Genomic DNA, 18,790 nt, shown 5'->3' with positions numbered 1-18,790 from the left:
AATACACGCAGAGGAAACAAATTTTCCGTACATAATCTGAACCTATGTTGCTGTCATATCTTAGTAATTTATCCTCCACCTAAGCATCAGTGAATTTTGTATTGCTGAACACAAATGCAGGGCACATACATAAGTAAATGCCCTGAGTTGTACCTCAAAAGAAGTAATGGTGGTCCTGCAGATGGTGACTTCTCTTCCATTGCAGCCAGACCTCTCTCCTAGAGTTTGTCAGATAATAGCCAATAAAAGTAGGTTACAGTTTTAAACATGGATCTTTGAGGATCATGAATAAAAGTATATACCATGAGAGTTACATAATTTGTGCAATTTAACCCTGGAATTAGATTATCACTGACTGCTTTTTTAGGTCAACAATATATATTTTGACTTCATTATTCTCTAAATTAATTATAATTAATATTGTTACAGAACAGGGCCAATGGGGGTATGATATACTATTACTGAAAGGACCCCACACTAGGTTTGCATTGTCTGCCACCAGAGGAAAGATGTCTCAATGCCAGGGATTTGTGAAAAGGAAAGGAAATGTTTATTTAAAGCTATACAGACTTAAAGTAGTGACCTAGTGTCTTCATTAAAATATCAAAGTCCTTTAGGGTACCCACAGCTGCACACAGTCCTTCCTTCTCCCTCTGACCTAATTTGGGATATCGCATCTCAGGAAAACAAGTAGATTCAGGATCCCGGCACCATCAGCTGTGTTGCCATCAGAATCTCCAGCTTTGGACCCCAGTTAATCCAAAGTCATGTGGCACCTTCTCATGACCTATTGGCAAGAGTCCTTTCATCTCTCTTCCTGGCAAAATCTCTCCTGCTTCCTAGGCCACATGGCCAAAGGGAGCACCCCAAAGCCACGTGGCCCTCTTCTACAAAAGTTATGGGGGTCCCCACTCTGGCCAAAACCTCATGGTTCGCTGTACTGCCACAGCCGCATGATCCTCCTCAATGGCTGCCGTGTCTGGGTTTAAATCCCCGTATCAATCTTCCTCTCCACCCCCATTTCCAACTCCTCCTATAATCAGTTACACCTGTCATCATTCCTGTATTATTCCAAATTTACTGGGCTGCCATAGTGAGTCTGGGCAGGTGTGGCCCCATGTCATGGAGCCAATCTTCTCCAAACTCTCACATAGGCACTGTAACCAGGGGAACCTGTCCCCCAGTTATATCTTGGGTAGAAGTCACTTTCTTGCCCCTGGCTCAAAATATGGCCACAGCTATTTAACATATCTATGAATCAGTTAAAGGTTATAGATATGTTAAATGACCACGTCAGAGATTAGCTGCAAAGCTGTTGCTATACAAAACAGCTCTGCATGTTCCTGCTCCTTGTGTCCCTTCCCCCAACTCATACTTGTGAAGGAAGGGGTGAGGACATCCTATACATCTTTTTAATATTTCCTGGACATCCTGAGTTCTGGACCCCATTCCAAATCCTTATTTGGGCCCCCCCCTCTTAGCTGCACCCTATAACAATACTTATTAAGAATACTACAAATAAAATAAAGATATTAAAAACAGAAATTAAAAATCCACTAGTGCTATGCTTTCACATTCCTTTTTTTCCTTAACAAGTCATAAGTAATCATATTTGTTGGATGCAAGTTAGAGGTCAAGAGTTGCAGAATATTCAATGCCTAAGGCATCTTTTACTTTTTGAGAGTTTTCAGCTAACAGGATTCTACATGGTCTTCAATTTGGCAAAGTGTCTGCCTCTGAGTTTGTGTGCCCTTTCTTTATGTGTGGTGACTGCCAAGGCAAACTTTCTCGCTTCTAAAGATCTTGAAAATCATTTCTGTTTAAAGGCTGCAGTTTCAATACTACTTAAATTATCCTAGAGGGAAAAGAGGAAACAGGATTAAAAGTACATTAGCAATTTAAATGACTGAGTGTATCCCTGCAGCAAACCACCCCTTCAAAAAGCACACCTTCAAATAAAATAGGTCAAAAAGTACTACTGTAATTTCTAGAAATGCTTAATTCCTTGCAAGGACTTGATTAAAAGCACTTAATTAATAATGTTAAAATCACTTGACTTCATTTTTACAAGAAAACGGGGTTAGTGTCAAATCAATTTAGCAAATAACAATTGGAGTAACAAACTCCGAAAAGATGATACTTAAATTGCCAATAATGAGATTGTTCCTGGCAGGTTTTTAGATGAAGCAGCTGCTACAACATTATCAACCACAATTCTCTAAATATTACTGGAAAAATACTGGGAAAGTCATATGTACTTCAAATAACACATCTGGATTCAGCTCACTTGCTAATATTTTGTAGGCATCATAATGGAAAAAAATCATCCAACTCACCTGCCTTTTCATGAATAATTATCCCAAATAATACCCATCTTGTGGTTTTCAATGAATGGAAATGCCTTTGATTAAGTAGATTTAGAAGTCAATTATTTTTTAGTGAAAATAGGAGCAGGGTGATTAGAAAGAAGAAACAAAAGACAATGATTCTTAGATCCTTTTAAGGGTTTTCAGAGAAACAATACAAGATGAGAGAAAAAACCATCTGTATTTCTGATGTTTGAAATATGAGAGTAAAACAATATTTATCACATTTGCTCCTGAGAATTCAGATTAGCATGCAATTTAATGATAAGTAAATTATTTTATCCATCCTTGTCACCAAAGAGGGGCTCAAACATTTAAGGATCACTTCTCTTTTGGCCAAAAGCATCACAGCTTTTCATAGATGCCATAGATTGCTGAAGCTCAATTATTGAGGTTGTTGAGGGCAGTGGCATCAGACAGAAAATGCATAGTGTTTACAGAAATGAAGGAACTTAAGGTAAGGATGGGACCCACAAGCTGCCCATTGGCTTTCTCTGACACTTCTCTTCTATGCCTGGATTTGGTCCCATGAGTATGCTTTTACAGCACCCATGCATAGCTCTATTATGCTGCCTTGTTATTATTCAATTTCTGCTTCTTGTTCTCCCTAGATTAGGAGTTCACTGGGTACAGAAGCCATCTTTTATTGCTGAATCCCCATTGCCCTTTATAAGTCCTCTTACTTAGATACATAGAAAGTGTCTGTTGCCTAAACTGTGTCTTCTGAAATGTGGGCTCCATAAGAACCTGGACCTTGTCTTCTTCTTCAGTGATGTATTGTCAGTGCCCAGAGAACTTCCTGGAACATGGTATGCACTCAATAAATAGTTCTTAAGGGAATGAACGACTTCATTGAGCAGCATTTTACTTAGAAAGCAGTCTCATGGATCAGGCAACTAAAATAGACTAGTGGCTTTAGGTAAACTATACCCCAACTATTCTGGTTCAAATACAAATTAGGTTAAGATGAGCAGTACCAAAGTATAGGTTGTTAAGTACACCAAAGTAAAAACAAAAACAAAAACAAAATAAAACAAAACAACCCTTTGACTTAATGCTTTTCTCTTATATGGTATTGTGGAGGCATGGCTATATAGTCTAATAGAATCTCAGATTTTGTAAGACAGCTTGGGCTTCATTTTACAATAAAAGAAAGAATCATTAAGTACTCAGTTAAAATGTATTTGCTTGACAGAGATCATCTCCAGAGGACAATTTAATCCTTAAACTTGCCATGTGTTCAGGAGTAAAGAGTTGATCTGTTAGAACATTGTTAAGAACATATATGTTTGCATACATAAATGAAAAGCATCAAGGATTCTTTAATTCTCATGATGGAAACATGATCTATACCCAACCTCATAAGGCTAAATACATGGAATAGCATGCTGCTTTGAAAAATAAAACTCGTTCTCCTAGTTACTGTCAGCAATTGGAAAACCAACTTTATTTTAGATAGATGGTTGCCTTTGCCATATGAAAGCAAATCCTCCTGGTCCCTGATAGATCACTTGTCCAAATAGGAAAATTGTAAGCTGTTTACTTTTTCTCATGAATCCTCCAAAACAAAAGATGCATTTTAATGCAACAAATAAATTGTGCGCTCATAGAAAATGTTCTGTGGTAAAAGGAGAGAGCATTTCCAGTAAGAAGGAGGTACCTTGGAGAACTGGGCAGTTCAGTATTAATGGTCAGGTTATTTACTAGAAAAATAGATCCAGCCTTTTTCTTATGATGAGAAATACAGAAGAGAAAAGTTTAATAATGTATGACCAGACTCTCTGACTTAATATATATATTCATTTATGCTCCAAATTCATCTTCAAAGATATGGGAGTATGCCTAAAGAAACCAAGCGATCTCTAATATATGAGGAAGATTATGAAGTTTCCTGGGCATTTAGCTAAGTATAGGAGGACTTTCCCCAAGTCTGTGTTTTTAAAAATTAAGAGGAAATTCTTCTTTTTATTTTTTAATTTATTAATTTTAGGGAGAGAAGGAGAGGCAGAGAGAGAGAGAGAGAGAAAGAGAGAGAGAGAGAGATGTGTTGTTCCACTTATTTATTCACTATCTTGTTGATTCTTGATATATTCCCTGACTGGGTATTGAACCTGCAACCTTGGCTTATCTGGATGACATTCCAACCAACTGAACTACCCACCCAGAGCCAAGAGGAAATTCTTCTAAGATAAGCTTGCTATATCTAGTTGTGTGTTGTTGGTTGGTTGGTTGGTATTCTGTATGTTTTTTTGGTTCCCTGAAGCAAGGTTTCAAAACAACAGAAAAATACTGACTCAGTAAGCAGCCAGTTTAAATTCAAAGATATGGTTGGTTATTCAAAGACTAGTTTTTGTTTTGTTGAGTTACTCACTGGCTAACAGTAGATTAGGACTCAAGTTACAGATCAATTACAAAAGTATTATTTGGAAAATATGGTCAAAAGCAGCTCTGAAAGTTATATTTTGCACCTGACAGAAGAATATCAGTCCTCTGAAACTTGTTCAAATTACTAGAAATGATTAATCAATGTGATATGCTGTAAAACACTTAAATGGTAAAAAAAATACCTACATCAACCTAATTAAAATTTTCAGTTCCACTTTGCTTGCTCTTGGCAATTAAAAATGTCTGACATGAAGAGACATGCCAGAAGTTGAGAATAAATGTAATTTTATAAACATGATTATACATATAATTATAATATTAACATATCAACATAAAACATGTTTTTCTATAAAACAATTAATTTTCAACTAATGATCACCAATGAATAATAAATGAAGAGATCATATCCATGACCTTTATGTTGATAGTAAAAATTTTAAAGAGTTATGAGATTTCCTCAAAATTTAAACACCGAACTACTATATGACACAGTGATTCCACTTCTGGGTATTTATCTGAAGAAAACAAAACAGTAATTTGAAAGGATATATGCACCCTTATGTTCACTACAGCATTATTTACAATACCCAAGATAGGGAAGCAACCTAAGTATCCACTGATAGATGAATGGATAAGGAAGAAATGGTACATATAGACAGTGGAGTATTATCCATAAACAGAATAAAATCTCCATTTGCAACAACAGAAATGGACCTATAGAGTATTATGCTGAGTGAAATAAGTCAAACAAGAGAAAGACAAATACCATATGATTGCATTTACATGTGGAATCAAAAAAACCCAAAAAACAAATCAATAAAACATAAACAAACTCATAGTTACAGAGAAAAACCTGATAGTCATCAGATGGAAGGAAGGTTGGGAGGCTGGTTAAAACAGGTGAAAGGATGAAGAAGTACAAATTCCCAGTCATAGAAACAGTCACAGGGATGTATAGTACAGCATGGGGAGTATAGTTAATATTGTAATAACCATGCATGGTGTCAGGTGGTTATCATTTCAGAAGTTGAAGTGATCATTTCATAAGTTATATAAATGTTTGATCACTATTGCTGAGGTGATCATTTCATAAGTTATATAAATGTTTGATCATTATTTTGTATACCAAAAACTAATGTGTCAACTGTAATTGAAAAATAAGTTATTTAATAAAGAGTTATCAGATTGTCAGAAAATAGGACTTAAAAGAAAAAAATTCTGCTGAGACACTAAATTTTGTACTTTCAAAGAAAAAATTATAGTGGACAGAGTTAAGAAAGAAAAATTTTATTCAAGACTATGCTATACATAAGAGAAACCAGAATTTAGTTTGAAGTCAACTTGACTGAAATAAAAAATGGGAAAGATTTTAAGACCCAAGGTAGGCTATGGAAAGTAGAGATTCTAAGAGTTGAAGTGGTGGAATCCTAATCATCTGTATTTGCTAATTGGCCTTGCCCAGAAGAAAAACATACTTTTTCTTAGCCTTAAGACAGCAGGCAGTGTTACAAGTTAGACAAGGCCCCTACCCAAGTAAGAATTCTACCCTCCCATGGAGACTGGGAGATGGGGGCCTATCTTCTTTGATGATTCCATTAGAAAGGGATGGCTCTCCCATGTCTTTGAGAAAGCCAGTCCTGGGTTGTAAAACTGGCAAAAGTCTTTTTAAAAAGTCTACATCCTAACAGGCCAGAGAATGAATTTACAAATCTAAGTTTTCTAAAGTAGATGCTCTAAGAAAAGAGAGGTTAGAGGCCTTTGGGGTTAGGTCTCTGGACTCTGTATGACCAAGGTGAGAGGGAGATCAGAGGCCAAGAGGCAGAGACAAGCTTGTCTAAGATTTTGTCCAGCTGAGGGAAATGTTAAGGCCATCTTGGTTTATACTTAATGCTAAAAGAAATATTTAATAAATAAAAATATCAATATCAAGTCAAATGTATAATCACAAGTAGATATAATCTACCACATTTTGTTACCATCAAAGTGTAATTGCCAATTCATCACACATGAAAATAAGCCTTTTCCTCATGCCTATCTGCCTCGCTTTCTGCTCCTTAGCCCAGCATCATTGGTGATCTGAGGCTCACCACCAAACCCAGTCTGTAGTCCGGTTTTTAAAATTAAGTTTTATCAGGACACAATCATACTGCCTTGTTAATTTCATGTCTATGGCTGGTTTTGCTGTGGAAGTACAGAACTGAGCAGTTGTGGCAGCAATTTTAGGACTCACAAAGCAGAAAATATTTACTATGTGGCTGTTTATAGAAAAAAAATGCCAATCCCTGTTTTAGACTAGTTTCTAGAGTGAGCAGGGGCAGAGTCTTAAAAATATGATAAAACCCTATTCATCTGTAGGTCACTTGGTACCAATATGTATTTAAATTATTGTTTGTTGTTATTTATATGTTAAAAGGTAAGAAAAATACAAGTAATAAAATGGAAAGATGATTCCCCTCTTTTAAACTAGCATACACTTACCATTTTTCTATATTGTTATGCTTCTCTGAATATAAGAAACATGAAATTGAAAAAAATTGGAATCAGTTCACAGAGATATTTTGCAATAAATGTAAACATAGCTCTCCTTCAGCAGAACACACTTCATTCACTGTATATTGTTAATAATGATTTCATTTTAATTGCACTTAAGTTTATATTGGGTGTTTTACTGAATTATTATAGCCCTTGACATGGGACAGAGCAGATGGCAAAGTCCCAGACTCCACTACGGCTACTCAATTACAAAATATGTTTCCCAAAAGGAGTGAGCTCTCTGTTAGTGGACATGAGCAAGCAGAGGGATAATGACCACTAGTCAGGAATGCAGTACTAGGGTTTCCTGATTTGGAGGGAGGTTCAATTGTATGAATTTTCAGTTTGCTTTTGTGTCTAAGAATCTGTAGATCTTTATTATTTAACATTAAGACATTCTGTAAACTGAAAAAGCATATACTTTATCAGAAATTTGAAAGAAATGTACACATGCTGTTCTAGAATTATGGCAGGTGACTAAATGCTAAAAACAGTAAACTTTGAAGAAGAACACTGATTTTGGTCCAGTACATATCCATCATTAAGGTGCTTGAAAATGACTGATTATCTGGGCCAGTATCTACTCAGCTCATGTGAAAATACATCTTATTATTAATGTGAAAAAACAGTCCTCATATATGTACATAAATAGTTTACCTATTTTATATAGTATATATCTGAACAAAATGCATTTACAAACTTAGACTAGGTTTCAAAATGTAAACTATAGGCAAGTATTAACCCAATTCTAAATCCTAACTGAAACTCCTCAGTAAAGGTTATGTGTCTGAATGGCTCACTGCTGTAGTTCCGTATTTATTGCAGTGTTTGGGTTCTATGGTTGCTCAATAAATCTTGGTTTTACTGAATTAGCAGCGATGACATAAATATAGGAAGGAATGATATAATGTAATGTTAAGGTCAAGGCATTGTAATGGCTCTAGTTGTGTCCTGGACACTAATAGGCTTTGTAACCTTAGACAAGGCACTTCAATCATCAGCCTTTAGCTTTGTCAGATATCAAATAAGGCATTGGTTCCCAAACTTAAGAGTGTATGAGAATTACTTGTAGGGCTTGTTCAAACAGAGATCATTGGGCCCCGCCCTCAGAGTCTGATTCTGTAGGTCTGGGGTAGACTGGTTAATTTGCATTTCTAAGTTCCCAAGTGCTGCTAATTGTGCTAGTCACAGGACTGACCACATTTTGAGAACACAATAAGGCATGGGAAGTAGTTGTAGTGAATTATCAAACCCTTCATACTTTATAGCTGTGAAAAAAAGGGTAGCTGGCACATTAAAATATAATTTTCTATTTAATCAAAATTATAATTAAATTAGAAGAAGGGATATGAATGCTTTTAAAAAATGATTTCAAAAGAGATTTTTTGAACATATTAATGGTTTATGGTACTTACGTCATAGCTTGATAAATCGATTCAATTCCATAACGCATAGCAAACTCATCAACTATTTCTTGGGACGCATCATCAAAGAAAACCTTCCAGGCTTCATCCCCTTTAACCTCTGGGATTTTCACTGCACCATTAGATTTCACTTCAGTCAAGTAATGGAACAGATTCTAAAAGCAAGTGGTTTTCAATTGTTCAGTAATTTCTTAGAATAGGCCAGAAATATTTAACTGTAACTTTCAGTAAATTATATTTACATTGTGATTGAGTCTTTTGTTTCACTGCATCTATAATCAGTATGAGTAGCTTGGATATTTATTGTAACTGACCTCATCTTTACACAAATACTGATTTTATTTCTGACTGGGTCTATATATAATCAATCATTTAAATGTTTCATACATACCAAATCATTTAAGAGGAAAATAAAAGTTTTTGCATGAAAACATTTCTAAATGCTAGAACATGTTTTGCATTCATGGGCTCTGATTAAATTTTAGAGCCCTGTGTGAATAATATAATTTTGACTGTTAATACGGTTGTAGGTATGTAAATGATAATAAAGGACTTTGGCTGAAAATGCTAGAATCAGGGCAATGAACTGAGGTTGAAAATTCATGTTTGAGAGCTCTATAATAGAAAAACTCACTACATACAATCCCTTTCTAACAAGTTAACAAGTTTAGGAACTGCTGTATGGATGTAGCCTGGATCACTGGGTCTTGAACTTAAGTTGTTTTTGTTTTTTTGGTTCTTTGAACAAAAGAAAAGAGTCTGAAAAGCCAAACATAATGCTGCTTCCCTTATCCAAGTCTTCCCTGCCCACACTTTAAGGCTTTCCATCTTTCCAGTTCAAGAAATTTTTTTTATTGGTCTGAAAACTTAACCACCTGTTTTGAAGGAATAATATTCAATAACACTTGACAGATTGTAGTCAGGGAATTAAGCCTACGCCCTATATCTAATTACTATATAACATGTAAAAGACTTAATACTATTGCTCATTCCTTCTCTAGTAAAATGGAGGTGCAAATGATTACACATAAATTTATATATATATATTTAGAAAAAATTATATGCAAAGATCCTCAGCATTTTTTTTTCTATCTTAGGTAGGTACTTACCTCTTTGAACACAGGGAGAGGTGTATTCCTTAGCTTCTCCTCATATTTTTTGAAACATGGGACGAGTGTCATTTGTATTAGAGAAAGGTTTTTTAACACCTCTAAGTTCTCAGATACAAGCATCCAACAGAAGCCCATGATTAGCTGTCTGTGTATCTACACTGAGGTAAAGAGGAACTGGTGATTCTGGCTGTTAGAATCAAACTGGGTGGTCTCTCCCTCTCTCTAACCCAGCCAGGCTCTGCCTTTTGGGTGGGTACACTGTCTGCTGTGCCTGGGTAACTGCACTCTGACACTCTGCATACCCAGATATGGTTGTGAAAGCAGAGATAAAGTGGAGGAGGACTCAATGTGCATGAAGCCCTTTGTTCTCAGAAAAAAGAAGAAAAAATTACTGCTTATTACATTGGCTCCCAAAAGCCATTGATACAACATCAGAATTTTTATATTTCTAGTTGTAAATACTCTTCTTTATATCTCCAATAAAACCTCAACACTAACTCAGAGTTCTCAAAAATACTTGTGATTTGGATCCTCTCTTGAATTATGGAAGTAATACCATACCTTTGATGTTTCCAAAATATTTGTCATGACTTCTTATATCTTCAATACATTCTTTTTAAGATTCTTTGTTCTCTTGGAAGAGTAGTCATTTCATTTGGTCTACTAATTCATTATCTCATTGCCTTGTTTATTAATACTTGCCTCGCGTGTTTGCTCTGAACTCACATTGAAGGACACCACCTAGGTCATTACTGCTGTGGTATAGAGTAAGAACTCCAGAAACAACTCCACAGAGCTAACTCAATTCTGTATTCTAAATCAAACATTTTGTTTTATGTTTCATGATCAAGACCAATTTATTTTCTAGGTTTTATTATTAATAAAATTCACTTTACTTACCTCATGTAAACATGTATATTGTATGTGATATGGAGCAACCTTCTCCTCTCCTTTTATTTCCACATTGATTTTTAATCGAATGGCCCCAGAGACAGCTGACTTATCTGTCCGTTTCTCTGATAAAGCAAAAAGTAATTGGTCAGTCATTTTCGACAATACCATATTTTTCATACAAGTTCTCAAAAGGTTTAAAAGCGGCTTACATGGCTAAAAGCCATTTTTCTAGATCTGGCATGATTATTGTCTAACCAGAATGATTCTGCTAAATACAATTTAAAATAATGTGCCTACTGTGCACTCTGATTATCAAACTACATTATGGAAGCTTCAGGAAAAGCTAATCAGAAGACCTTGGCATTTTGATATAAATTTCTGTGTACTTGATTAGTTTATACAATAATATCAAATTATTTAGGCAAATAAAAGCAGTATAACTTAAAGATAAAATTAACCAGGAAAGTAATTTATCTGAAGGCTTCTACTTCTCTTTCTGTGCCTGAAAAGATGAGTCAAAACTCTGGCTAACAACAAATTACATATATATACTATGTAATACATTTACAAGGTCTGGCAGAAGTAATGCCTGACACTTGCTTGAGTGTGGTTAGTAGGGTAATAGTATGGGTGTAATAATTTATAGTTTTAATTTGAACATTTCACCTAACATGTCATATGTGTGCTGAGTATTATATCACTGTATTAGAGAATTGCATGCTTATGATTTTGCAATAAAAGATTCTGTAATAAAAAAAAGGGGTGTTATTTGTGCCAGATCCTGTATATAACAAACTACGTGTGTGTGTGTGTGTGGAGAGAGAGTATTTTCTTCATTAGTGATTTATAAAGACCTACAATTTATAGCCTGTATTTACGCATGACTGGTGGATTAACTGTTTATTTAAATGGAATCAATATGTAGTTAATTCAGTCAAAATACTGTGTATGCACACAGACACGTCAAGTATGAACTGATCAGTAGCTTTGACAAAAATAGAGTGTGGATTCCAAGAGTGTGAAAGCAGGGGACCTATGCTGGATACCCACTTCACAGATGAAACTTAGACAAGCTGACCCATTTCACAAATGAAATGTCAGGGGTCAGAGTGCCACAAAGTCAGTGGGAAGACTTCCCTAATTGACCTTCTTTCTAAGTATAGCTATTTTTAGGTATGGGATAAAGTTAATTCATGAAGTCTGCTTTTTCTAGTGAAATGTCTGCTGACTTTTTATTGTTAATATTTAGTCACTGTGTGAAGATTCTTCCCTTAGGAGTTTCTCTTACTGGCTGGGAGATTGTGGATTCTCAATAAATACCCGTATTAAACTTCCCTGCTGGGGCTAAGTGATATTCAAGTCCTGGGGCTTTTAAAAAATTTTTATTTTATTTTTATTTTTTAATCACAGACCACTCTTTTCCCCAGAGCCCCAGGAGAGCATTACTGGATCTTTGATTTTGATTGTCATTATCCCAGTGTATCCAGGGGACACAGGCTCTGCTTGGATGCCAAGGATCTCAGCCAAGCTCTCTTCTGCACAGTAGACTGAATTCTAAGTGATGAGGAGTGACAAACTTTGTACCAAGAATGAAAATATGGTAATTATGTAGATTGAACCACTGAAGGATTTGACACAAAGCTAAAATGTGCTCAATTCCTCCCTATTTTAAAAGGTTGGACAGAAACAAGGAGGGAATAAAGTGCAAAGTGTGGGTGAGCAGGCAAAGTCCACCATGCTGTGTTACATTTGTATTTCCTCTCCAGAGTGTGAAGGGCAGTTTCAGCATGAGAGCTGTGTAGCAGATTTTACTAACAGCACATTCAAATTCCTTGGTAAACTTAATACTCTACATGTATGTTTTGTCAAAGGAACAATTTGAGAAAAAATCTGTTCTGAGTTCTAATTGCTTCAATTCAAGGACGTGCTAACTTATTATAGGAAAAAGTCCATGTATAGGCAAATCTCTTTAATTAAAACACAATTTGTGAGTTTGCCCTTGCTTTACATCTCTATTTTCATTTATAAAGCTATTTTATAGTATAAACAAAACATGAAAAGATGACTATTATAACAATGGTAAAAATTTTATGCTGATAATGTAGATGCACCAATTCCTTTTAAGGAAGACTTCTTTAGGTTTTATTTTTATAATGAACTCTTAGTCTAGCTTGAATTTTGTGTACAGGTAAGTTATATATTGCACCTTCTTTAAATTATTACATAATTTAGTGTTTTATTAATTCTGTGACCCTATCCCTTTACCTTGTCAAATATTATATTACTTAAAATATGTACATTTAAAAAGACTCAGAAACACTGTTCAATTTACTAAAATATATTGATATCCTAAATGGAAAAGAAGATTCTTTGTAATCTTGGAACTATGTAGCCCTGCTTTGATTCACCAGCAGCACTTAAAACTTTAATGAAAACATTTAAAAATACCATGATTAAGAAATTTTGGATCATGTCCTATACAGAAATAAAGGTTATCCACATTTTCACTATTATTAAATCAGAACTAAAGTTTCTAGGTTATTATTCTAGTAAAAGTTGAATTAAAATTTATCTTTATTTAATTATTGGTTACATAATAAAATTTCATTAATCTTAGCAATTAAACACATTTTCAATGTCATCATTAGAGTAAGCATGAGTGAGTTGACATTTATATCACCACTTGAGAGATATCCAAAGTAAACTTTTCCATTATTGCTAAAATTTATTAAGGGACCAGAAGGAAGTAAGTCAAACAGTATTAAGTCATAGGTTGATTATTACTTCGTTGATACATTTGTCAAAGGTTTTTGGAGCTACATTTTCTGATTTAAAAGTTAAGAATGGGTTATAGTTTTCTCCTAAAAGATACCAGTTGATTGTTCGAAAAGATTTTTCTATTTTCATCTCAAACTTACCAATCTCTTTCAATAATACCAAATTTGAATGAATAGTTATCACCTTTTGTTTCTAATGAAACTAAACCATATCAAGTCCAACAGAATTTTCTAGAAAGGCATTGGTTATTTTTATCTTTTTGGGAATAGAATACATGCCACACATATCCTGGCATTTTATTTAACTTTTTATCAGATAGTCACCTAAGTTGTACCAGACATCCATTTCTCCACTCAGGGTCCTCACTTCTACAATTGTTTGTCCCAGAAAATCATCTGACTCCTTTTTGAAATGTTGCTTGACTCTGGATTTGATGTCATCATCTTCATCCCACACTCTGACTTTGATTCGATCTGTGGAGTTATGGCACTCACTGAAAGTAAATATGGATAAGTTAACAACCACTGATAACTGCCCTAAATGGCATTGATGTTAGCAACTTATTTGACATCTATCTAATTCAGAAAGTCATAGTATATATTACATAATAAATTAGATTTCTCACTGATGCATTCAACCCATGGCATGTTGTAGGTGTCAGGGATGTTGAAGAAAAGTTGTATTAGTTAAATAATGTTAATTAGAAGAAATCATATCCCACTCAATCCTGTTTTTTTTTTTAACTGAACTAGCTATAATCAAATTTTGATCAGAAACATTTGTTTGGGTATTTTCTCTATGACATATATCTTATTCAGAACAGTTATCTGCAACAACATATCTATGCACAGAAAATTCTGCACTATAAATATAAAATAATTTTATTAGACTGGGTATTGAAAAAGCAAACATCAGTCTCCTTGATAAATCAAAAATCCCATTAAGCATATAATATATTGTTAAATCAAATAGAATTAGAGTGAAATCCTTTTGTTTTTAACAATAAGCTGCCCATTTTAGTCCATTCCTCATTTACAGGATTCCTCTACCTTATCTTGTTGAAGCAAACTATTAGCACTTAGTATTGGCCATACACATGATGGTCTTTTTTAACACTATGGCTTTTGTATATACTCTTATGATTTTCTGCCTGCGAACTAAACATTCTCTAAGAATCAACCAGTCACCTGATCTTTAAAATGTTTTCTGTAGCTTTTTGAGCCCAGTATGGATCAATACTGAGCTTCTAATTTACTTTGTACACACATTCACTTTATTGCAGGGGTTTTTAATCTGGGGTTGGTGAATGAGTTCTGAGCATCACTGAAATTGGATTTTAAAAAATTAAAAATACCATCTTCATCTTTATTTTTCTTCAATTATGAATATAGGCACCAAACCACAGCAGTTTTATTAGTATCTACATGATTTTCTCACCAATATATTTACTTAAAATTACATGTGTTATGGAACTAGAAATGTTATTGTTAACCATCTTTACTGTACTAAAACTATACCAATATAGTTGATTTTATTTTTAATTCTGTGTATTTTATCTTATGCATTTAAAAATATACTTTTGAAAAAAGGGTCTATAGCCTACACCAGATTGCCAAATGAGCTCATGACAAAGAAATTATTTAAGAACTTCTGACAGTTTACTGTCTCTCTCATTAACCTATGAGGCAAAAAATAATACAGCACATACATGAATGAGATTTCAGGTCTGACAAGCCAATGTGCAAAATCACAGCTCCACGATTTTGCTTAATGTGGGAGTTTCCAACACAGAACATTCTGGCAATTTCTAGGACATTTTTTGGTCCCTTCCACAAATGTTGAAGGCCACTATTGTCATTCAATGGACTACGAAAGGGATCAAGACACCCTACACCTGAAGGACAGTTCACATTATTTAAAATGACAAGAAGACATTGATGAAGATGCAAAACTCAAACCTCAGCTCAGAACTTAACTCTGTATATAAAAACACCAACATTTGGGTATGTTTTACTAGATACTGAAATTTCCTGGCAAAAAAACTAGTAGGTAAATCACTAATCAAAGTAAGATTTTATTATTATTGTTCAGAACTTTAAGAGTTGTTTTCCATTTTGACAAACCACATTACCAATGTCAAAACTACTCTAAGTATTTGAATCAAAAAAATATATCAGTTTGCATTTGAGTATGGTCACATTCCTGCTAACTTTAACTACAGATGAAGGTAAATTATCTACTAAACTATGTATTCTAGGGTAGTTTTGTCTACCTTCAGATATTAAAATATATATTAGAATACTTTTATTTTCCTTTATATTATGGCTAGTATATAATACTGATTTTTAAATTATATTTCTAGGATAAATTATATATTTTGTTTCAGAAAATATAAAATTATTTTATATAAAAAGGTCATCATGTCTAATAGGGTTGAGAATTGCTAATTATTTCTGATTAACTATGACTCTCATTTTCTTTATCTATAAAATAGGGATAATAATATGTATCTTATAAGATGTTTATGGAAAATAAGTGAAATAATGTCTTACAGCAGTTGGCATAGTGATAGGCACATACAATATTTTTCAGACCATAAGATGCACCTAGGTTTTAGAGGAAGATAGGAAAAATATTTGAAGCAAAAAATGTGGTAAAATATTTAATAACATAAATAACATAATATTTCACTGATGTAAATGTAAACAGAACTCAACAGCAGCATTAACAACCATTATTCCTCCCAAATTTGGGGGGAAAACTTCTTCTTATAGTCTGAAAAATACAGTAGTGTTTGATCTATGTTAGTCATATTATTATAATGTTGTTATTCTATGAGTTCTTTTTGAAGGTAGAGCCCATTTTAATATCTATATCCTTGACACAATTTGTAGAATATATCTTTCATTAAAGAAGTCTGCAAAGTTTTGCCAAAATAAAATCCCCTTTATTATATTTGAAGAAAAATAATTTTTTTATTCTTAGAAATATCACACCTATCAAATAAATTCTCCAATTCTAATAGTTATTTTATTGTTAAAATGTTGTAGTAGTGTGGAGGGAGGAAGAATGGATTCATGATACTATATCCCTGGAAGCTAACTAAGCCCACTTTTCACCAAGGAGAGACGTTAGAAAAGATAACAGCAGAGCTGTCTCCCATCTTCTCAGAATTCCAAGGATAACTATAAAAAACACACATTTGAAATCATGCTAGTAAGAATATTTAGATAATTAAATCTTTGGCAATTTACCCCAAATTTATATTAGAAATGACAATGGTTTTAATTTCTTTGCTATAAATAAATTCTATGTAGAAACAAAAACCCAGCTACTGGTTCATTTGCCTCTTACTTGTCTTAGAAAAAGAATGAAAGAAAACTTAGGGTATCAGGAAAAATAGTTACCTTTGTCATAAACTTAAAACTCAAAATATATAAAAGCAGAAAGAAGTCCCTTATCACTTTTTGATAATTCATCACAGTTCACATAAGTTCTAGGAGACAAAGATCTATTATTTTTGTTTACTTGCAAATAACAGGTACAATAAATAGCAAGCTCTAGATAATAAAGATTGGTAACTATTTCTAGAAGCTATTTTTTAACACAATAAAATAGCCTGTCTTAGTTTGAAGAAAAATTTCCTTTTGGAGGTCTAGTTTATGTTATAAATTTAAGGTAAAAAATTTTAGCTAAATATATACACAACTAGTAATTTACATAAAACAGTAATAACATATATGTATATGTGTACATATCTCTATACAAATATGTACACATACATACATTGTTACCTCTCCCTCTTTGTACATAATTGTGTATGAGGTCTATCTGGAAAAAGTCCTAGCATTGTTAAGATAATGAGAATGGTTTGCATAACATTGATGTATACTGGCAGCCAAGGAGAGTGGACTGGAGTGCACATGTGTGAACAACGACGACTTCACTGTACTAGTCAGTGGGGGCAGTAGACACTATTGAATGAGCATGTGTATTGTATGGCCATCACATTCAAAATGACTGAGAGAGTACAGCAATGAATCTACATCAGATTTTGTGTTAAGTTTGAACATTCCTCCATGAAAACTATTCAGATGACTCAGAAGGCCATAGCTATGGGCAACTGGTGATTGGCAGCTTCATCATGGCAATGTTCCTGCTTGTGCATCACATCTCATGCAGAAATTTTTGGTGAAACATTTAATCACCCAGGTGACTAAGCCCCCTCTACAACCCAGATTTGGCACCCTGTGCCTTCTGGCTTTTCCCAAACCTAAAATCACCTTTGAAAGGGGATAGATTTCAGACTGTATTTGAGATTCAGGAAAATGCAATGGGGCAGTTGATGGCAATTGGGAAAACTGTGTGAGGTCCCAAAGTGCCTACTTAGAAGGGGACTGAGGCATCATTGTCCTATGTACAATGTTTCTTGTATCATCTATCTTCTTCAGTACATGTCTCTATTTTTCATGTTATGTGACTGGATACCTTCTAGACAGATGTCATATGTATGCTATATACCGAAAGGAAGGAGAGACAATACTACTTTCCTTTCTGAGTTTCTATGAGAAATAGCTTCTTATTTTTGAACACCTTCCAAATGCGCCCTCATTTTTTATTAAGTTTCTGCATTAATTTGGTTTGTATTTTTTGTTTCTATTATGATATAAAAAGTTCACTATGCCCTTATCCATTGATTCATCTATTTATTCAGCCACCCATTAAGCAGTTATTTACTGAATATCCTCTTATGTGCTGGGCACAGTGAAGGTTTACCAAGGTTACATAATTCAACCAACCAAACTCTTCATTTTTTGAGGTCAAAATAAAATGTATTTGAAATTAATGGATTCAGGAAAAATATAAATAATTAATGATCTGCCCTTATAAATATACTTGTAATTTTGACAAAGGAAATTTCTATCCCTCTGCATTTCTCATTGAAACTATGTTTTTCATTTTTAAATTAAGAAAAATTTAAAATTTAGAATAATTTTAGATTTACAGAAAGTTGTAAATAGTGCACAAAGTCTTCTTGCACACCAAGATTCCCAATTGTTAATGTCTTTCATTAACAGCACTGGTTCTACCTGTTTCTCAAAAAGCCTTGCTAGTTCCTACTTTCTTTATATTTTCCAAAGAGCTATTTTTGAGGAATATTAAAAATAAACTATTTGAGGTTTAAGTCATCAGAAACTTATATTTTGATCTGCACAGAGTAAATAAAACAGTCAGGCTGTTGTTTCTAATACTGGAAGTTACATAAGGATTTTGCAATGGGTATAAAACCAGAGATGTA

General features: G+C 33.9%; 1 protein-coding gene across 5 annotated transcripts in view; it reads right to left on the bottom strand.

Annotated features, from left to right (window-relative positions):
- UNC13C (unc-13 homolog C) overlaps positions 1–18,790 on the bottom strand; it is a 505,027-nt gene that overhangs the window by 234,850 nt on the left and 251,387 nt on the right. For all 5 annotated transcript variants that reach the window (XM_045822765.1, XM_045822762.1, XM_045822764.1 and 2 more), the window contains 3 exons: positions 13,815–13,984; positions 10,720–10,835; positions 8,699–8,862 (listed from right to left, as the gene is read on the bottom strand). In XM_045822765.1, coding sequence (XP_045678721.1) covers positions 8,699–8,862; positions 10,720–10,835; positions 13,815–13,984 — 450 coding nt within the window. The remainder of the gene's footprint in view (positions 1–8,698; positions 8,863–10,719; positions 10,836–13,814; positions 13,985–18,790) is intronic.

Source organism: Phyllostomus hastatus, unplaced genomic scaffold, assembly GCF_019186645.2.
Source record: "Phyllostomus hastatus isolate PE091 unplaced genomic scaffold, TTU_PhHast_1.1 phas_scaffold_501, whole genome shotgun sequence".
NCBI classification, from domain to species: Eukaryota; Metazoa; Chordata; class Mammalia; order Chiroptera; family Phyllostomidae; genus Phyllostomus; species Phyllostomus hastatus.
This window is presented reverse-complemented; position numbering and strand designations above follow the sequence as displayed.